General features: G+C 43.5%; 1 protein-coding gene across 1 annotated transcript; it reads right to left on the minus strand.

The window, feature by feature from the left end:
* Positions 1 to 2,286: 2,286 nt before the first annotated feature.
* LOC118390734 (cysteinyl leukotriene receptor 2-like) lies at positions 2,287 to 6,635 on the minus strand. The gene is made up of 2 exons (XM_035781450.2): positions 6,530 to 6,635; positions 2,287 to 6,006 (listed from the first exon to the last, which is right to left on the minus strand). The coding sequence occupies exons 1-2, from the start codon at positions 6,564 to 6,566 to the stop codon at positions 4,970 to 4,972; spliced, it is 1,074 nt and encodes a 357-aa protein (XP_035637343.1). The 5' UTR covers positions 6,567 to 6,635; the 3' UTR covers positions 2,287 to 4,969.
* Between the last annotated feature and the right edge of the window lie 326 nt (positions 6,636 to 6,961).

Below are 6,961 nucleotides of genomic sequence, written 5' to 3' on the forward strand. Positions count from 1 at the left end.
GAGGTTGAACAGGCTAGTAATAGGGGTTGCAACAATTGTAGCGGATAATTTTAGAAAGAGAGGGTCCAGATTGTCTAGCCCAGCTGATTTTAAGGGGTCCAGATTTTCCAGGTCTTTCAGATCATCGGCTATCTGGATTTGGGTAAAGGAGAAATGGGCTGAGTTGCTGAGGGAGTGCAGGGCTATTGACCAGAGTAGGGGTAGCCAGGTGGAAAGCATTTGAAATTCTCAATACTCAATTAATTATTAAGTAGTTTTATCGTTGGTGACAGTGTTTCCTAGTCTCGGTGCAGTGGGCAGCTTGTAGGATGTGCTCTTATTCTCCATGGAGTTTAGTGTCCCAGGACTTTTTGGAGTTTGTGCTACAGGATGCAAATTTCTGTTTAAAAAGCTATTGTTTGCTTTCCTAACTGCCTGTGTATATTGTTTCCTAACTTCCCTGAAAAGTTGCATGTCGCAGGGGCTATTCAATGCTAATGCAGTACGCCACAGGATGTTTTTTTCCTGGTCGAGGGCAGTCAGGTCTGGAGTGAACCCAGGGCTATATCTGTTCATAGTTCTACATTTTATGAATGGGGCATGCTTATTTAAGATGGTGAGGAAAGCACTTTTAAAGAATAACCAGGCATCCTCTACTGACAGAATGAGGTCAATATCCTTCCAGGATACCTGGGCCAGGTCGATTAGAAAGGCCTGCTCGCTGAAGTGTTTTAGGGAGCGTTTGGCAGTGATGAGGGGTGGTCGTTTGACCGCGGACCCATTATGGACGCAGACAATGAGGCAGTGATCGCTGAGATCCTGGTAGAAGACAGCAGAGGTATATTTAGAGGGCAGGCTGATCAGGATGATATCTATGAGGGTGCCCGTGTTTACGGATTTAGGGTTGTATTTGGTAGGTTCCTTAATAATTTATGTGAGATTGAGGGTATCTAGCTTAGACTGTAGGACAGCCAGGGTGTTAAGCATATCCCAGTTTAGGTCACCTAACTCTACAAACTGTTGATGGAATTTACATGTTTAAATTAATGATTAGAATATTCCACCCGGAAACCATATAAATGTATGAAATTGATTAGAATCATAAAATTATTATTAATGATGTCACACCCTGACCTTAGTATTCTTTGTTTTCTTTGTTATTTTGGTTAGGTCAGGGTGTGACATGGGTGATGTATGTGTTGGTCTTGTCTCTGGGTTTTGTATGTTTATGGGGGTGGTACCTATCTAGCTGTTTTTGTAAGTCTATGGTTGCCTAGATTGGTTCTCAATTAGAGGCAGCTGTCAATCGTTGTCTCTGATTGGGAACCATATTTAGGCAGCCATATTCTTTGGGTATTTTATGGGTGATTGTTCCTGTTACCAGTGTTCCTATGTGTTAGTGGTCGCGTTACGGGACTGTTTCGTCTTCGTTGATTTTTGTTGGTTCATTGTTTTGTTCGTTGTTTAAGTGTCCCATTAAAATATGGATTATCATCACGCTGCATTTTGGTCCTCCTCTCTTTCACCTGAAGACACTCGTTACAAATGATGTGTGTAGTTTTAGTCAGTACAATTATAATAAATTATGTGTAGTTTTAGTCAGAATTGGGGTAAAAAAATATAATTGTACAATATACAAATCAAATTTATTTATATAGCCCTTCTTACATCAGCTGATATCTCAAAGTGCTGTACAGAAACCCAGCCTAAAGCCCCAAACAGCAAGCAATGCAGGTGTAGAAGCACGGTGTAGAAGCACGGTGGCTAGGAAAAACTCCCCTAGAAAGGCCAAAATCTAGGAAGAAACCTAGAGAGGAACCAGGCTATGTGGGGTGGCCAGTCCTCTTCTGGCTGTACCGGGTGGAGATTACAACAGAACATGGCCAAGATGTTCAAATGTTCATAAATTACCAGCATGGTCAAATAATAATCACAGGCAGAACAGTTGAAACTGGAGCAGCAGCATGGCCAGGTGGACTGGGGACAGCAAGGAGTCATGTCAGGTAGTCCTGAGGCATGGTCCTAGGGCTCAGGTCCTCCGAGAGAGAAAGAAAGAGAGAATTAGAGAGAGCATACTTAAATTCACACAGGACACCGGATAGGACAGGAGAAATACTCCAGATATAACAAACTGACCCTAGCCCCCCGACACATAAACTACTGCAGCCTAAATACTGGAGGCTGAGACAGGAGGGGTCAGGAGACACTGTGGCCCCATCCGATGACACCCCCGGACAGGGCCAAACAGGCAGGATATAACCCCACCCACTTTGCCAAAGCACAGCCCCACACCACTCGAGTGATATCTTCAACCACCAACTTACCATCCTGAGACAAGGCCGAGTATAGCCCACAAAGATCTCCGCCACGGCACAACCCAAGGGGGGGCGCCAACCCAGACAGAAAGATCACATCAGTGACTCAACCCAGACAAGTGGCGCACCCCTCCTAGGGATGGTATGAAAGAGCCCTAGTAAGCCAGTGACTCAGCCCCTGTAATAGGGTTAGAGGCAGAGAATCCCAGTGGAAAGAGGGGAACCGGCCAGGCAGTGACAGCAAGGGCGGTTCGTTGCTCCAGAGCCTTTCTGTTCACCTTCACACTCCTGGGCCAGACTACACTCAATCATATGACCCACTGAAGAGATGAGTCTTCAGTAAAGACTTAAAGGTTGAGACCGAGTTTTGCGTCTCTCACATGGGTAGGCAGACCGTTCCATAAAAATGGAGCTCTATAGGAGAAAGCCCTGCCTCCAGCTGTTTGCTTAGAAATTCTAGGGACAATTAGGAGGCCTGCGTCTTGTGACCGTAGCGTACGTGTAGGTATGTACGGCAGGACCAAATCAGAGAGATAGGTAAGAGCAAGCCCATGTAATGCTTTGTAGGTTAGCAGTAAAACCTTGAAATCAGCCCTTGCCTGACAGGAAGCCAGTGTAGGGAGGCCAGCACTGGAATAATATGATCACATTTTTTGGTTCTAGTCAGGATTCTAGCAGCCGTATTTAGCACTAACTGAAGTTTATTTAGTGCTTTATCCGGGTAGCCGGAAAGTAGAGCATTGCAGTAGTCTAACCTAGAAGTGACAAAAGCATGGATGAATTTTTTGCAATGTTACGTAGATGGGAAAAAGCTGTCCTTGAAACAGTCTTGATATGTCCTTCAAAAGAGAGATGGCATAACTACACATTTTGGAGTGTCCTTTTATTGTCCCCAGCACAGTGCCATAGGTGCACCTGTGTAATGAACATGCTGTTTAATTAGCTTATTGATATGCCACACCTGTCAGGTGGATGGATTATCTTGGCAAAGGATATGTGCTCACTAACAGGGATGTAAACACATTTTAGGAGTAATTCGCTTTTTGTGCTTATGGAACATTAATGGGATATTTTATTTCAGCTCATGAAACACGGGACCAACATTTCACTTATTGCGTTTATATTTTTGTTCAGTATTAAAGACAGAAATTTGTTAAACTCGCCATATAATTAATTATCCAATGAAACAAATGCAAACAGATGCAAGACTATGACTACTGGGACAGCCTACAGTTCCATTGAACTTCTCTAACGTCATTGCACGATCCTGGAGCTGTCCTTTCAGCACCACGAAGGGCACTCCAATCGCTTTAAATGACATCTCATCAAGATCTGTTGCCTACGCCTAATAGTCATACTGTAACGTCTTTCTTCCTGGGAAGAAGATGAGGACCAAAACGCAGCATGGTTGAAGTTCATGGTTCTTTAATAAGAGACACTTAACATGAACAAACTACAAAACAATAAACGCAGCAAAACCGAAACAGCCCTAGCTGGTGCAGAAAACACAAAGACAGGGAACAACCACCCACAAAACCCAACACAAAACAGGCTACCTAAATATGGTTCCCAATCAGAGACAATGACTAACACCTGCCTCTGATTGAGAACCATATCAGGCCAAACATAGAAATAGACAAACTAGACACACAACATAGAATGCCCACCCAGCTCACGTCCTGACCAACACTAAAACAAGGAAAACACAAAAGAACTATGGTCAGAACGTGACACATACTCATCACATATTATGATTATTATTACAAATAGAAGATTATCACTTCTCACAAATGGTGCTTATGTACACCTAATTTCTAATGAGATTTCAGGATGGTTAACTGAAGCTAAAAAGTCGCTTCTTTTCTTCTCATTTGCCAAAAAGCATGACTACTCAAGCATTACAATTGAGTACTTTTTCCACCACTGACTAAACGAACATACCAGACTAATTGGAGTGTCAACGGATTTACATTTACTATGTTAGTCCAGGTTGGTGGGGCTGTTTTGAAAACCACGTGGAGAGTCTGCACTTTCTCTTCAAATGTTAGCAATTTGATGATTAATTTGATAATTTCATGAGAGGCCTTAAGATGTGTCACTGGCGTTCATGGGTTGAAACCCCATGTTGTTTTCCAATCATTTCGTCGTGAAAATATATATTTTTTATTCTGTTCCACTGTTCCGACCAGCAAAATAAAGTTCTGAACCGGTTTGAACCCCCAAAAAGTAACGGTTTATATCATTGCTAACTCTTAATTTTTAAATATCTGAAATCAATAATAAAAAAAAAGACATTTAGTTCAACATTAAATTACTTCACCAATCAGTGCAGATAGAGCAGCTTGCTGTGGAGCGGGCAAGCTATTAACATGAATCAGACAGACGAGTGTAGGGTGCAAGATGCGAGTGACATTTTGCGGGTTGCGAGAGACAGAGAGAGGGTAGAGGAGGCTTGGCTGGAAACGTTGGGCATCTTGTTGTTATGACATGCATTATATTATTAGGCTCACAGAACTATTATAATTATAAATGCACAAACAATTTGGCTCTACAGGAATTTTATAACTACAAATCATCCATCCATAGACGAGGGGTACATTTGATTTGAATGTGAAAGTGAATGCAACATTTTTGATAAGCTTAAAGTACCAAGTTTATTATAAATTGACTGTTAATTATATGGGCTGCAGCTCTTGAATCCTTGGTCTCTCTGTGTTGTTAATAACTCTCCTCTGCCTCCAACAATTTTTTGTGCAGAAATCTCTGAAGTTTTCTCCCACAAAGAAGAAAAGGAACGGGTCCAGGCAGCTGTTACCCGCTGCAAGACAGAGCGTTACCACGGCAGCCTTCCGAATCCCCTGGAGGTAGCTGCAAGAATCCTCACAGCCATTTAGTTGAGCATTCCGCTCTGCTGCCAGGAAGAGGGTTCGCACCACATGATAGGGCAGGAAGCAGATCAGGAAGATGCAGAGACCGAGGATGACAAGGGCAAAAGACTTTCTTGTAGAGGGCTTCCTCATCGCCTCCACCCCAGCCCTACACTGCCTCAGGCTGAGCAGCACACATATGTAGCAGACAGAGATGACAGTGAAGGGCAGGGCAAAGCCCACCACCAGGGCAGCACGGTTCAGAAGAATGATGGTACCCAAGCTGCTACCCAGCTCCAGACAGCGGGTCTGCTCTTCCCCCTCCTGGATAGTCCCAATACTCAGTAGGGGTGTAGAGGCCAGGGACACAAATATCCAGATGAGCAGACACCCTCCCCAACCACAGGATCCACCCTGCAGACTCATGAAGGTATAGGGGTATGATACGGCTAGGTAACGGAGGACACTCAGGGCCAGCAGGAAGTAGACAGAGCCATACATGTTGATATAGAATACGTAGGAGACCAGGCGGCAGGTGAGGTCCCCAAACGGCCAATGGGAGTCCAGCAGGTAGTATGCTGATCTCAGGGGCAGAGAGCACACCAGCATGAGGTCAGACATCAGCAGGTTCACCATGTACAGGTTGACCATGGTGATGCTCCTCCTCCTCCTGTACATGCTCAGAAAGACCCAGAGGGAGGCACTGTTGGCTATTAGGCCCAGGAAGAAGATGAGCAGGTACGTAGCAGGAAACACACTGTGCTTGAAGCTGTCGATGGGACAATCACATGTCAGATTACTCATCCCTGACTCCAGACTCATATTGTCTGTGCCTCCAGTTAGACCTTTGAATAAAGGGAGGGAGACAAAGGTATGGAAAATGTTCTGCGTGTGTTGGAAGGTTAAAAGACAGCATAGAGAGACTGAAAAGTGAAACTAACACTACATTATGTTGAGGCATTTAATTACGTTCCTCTCCTCTTCCGATGCTGCCTGTATACATTTTTACAGCCACTAGAGAGGCATAAATAGAGGGCATAAATATTCACTTTACTATCAGATGTTCTGGTTACTTTACAAAACTGACCAACAGTATGAGTGATAGAAAAATAGGTTTACCATTTCATACCATTTCAATCCATGTACAAATCTAACAAAAATAGCCAGAGCCAATTTACAGGAAGGATTTTTCACATTTTATTACAGGTAGACTCATCTATATAATGTTGATGCAGAAAGTAAACAGCATACTAGGTCAATTTCCACAACAACTAAGTGTGAGGCTCAACCTCTCCGCTGTTTTGGTCCCGTGGCTACCATGTTCAATTTCTAGTAGAACAAAAATAAACATGAGAAAGTTGACAGTACCTCTCTCCGTGGTCCAATACTGTTGCATCCTTGTCATCAGTCCAGTGAACCCTGTTGAATCAGTCTTCTGATGGCCGTGTCCACTGAGAGACGTGTGTCTGTTTAGAGGAAGCCAAAGAGAAATGAGTGCAATCACTTTACCTCTACAATATGCCTTCAGTGTTCACGCAGGGCGTGACTTCCTCTGCTGTCTCACAATTCTACCACTGCTGCTCTCCAAGTCCAAATGTACCTAATTTCCCATTGTAAACAGTTCACTGAGGCTATTCAACTGCTATGCAACTTTTTGTTCAATTATGTTTTTATGACAAGGCTGTGGCTTTGGAGAACTTAAGATAACATTTGATATATGGTTGAGACTGTTTCTACATGGAATGAATATATATTTGTCATTGTGTGGGAAAGACATGCTGGAGGAAGGTCTCTCTCCAC

The sequence above is a fragment of the Oncorhynchus keta genome, chromosome 11, assembly GCF_023373465.1.
Source record: "Oncorhynchus keta strain PuntledgeMale-10-30-2019 chromosome 11, Oket_V2, whole genome shotgun sequence".
Lineage (NCBI taxonomy): Eukaryota > Metazoa > Chordata > Actinopteri > Salmoniformes > Salmonidae > Oncorhynchus > Oncorhynchus keta.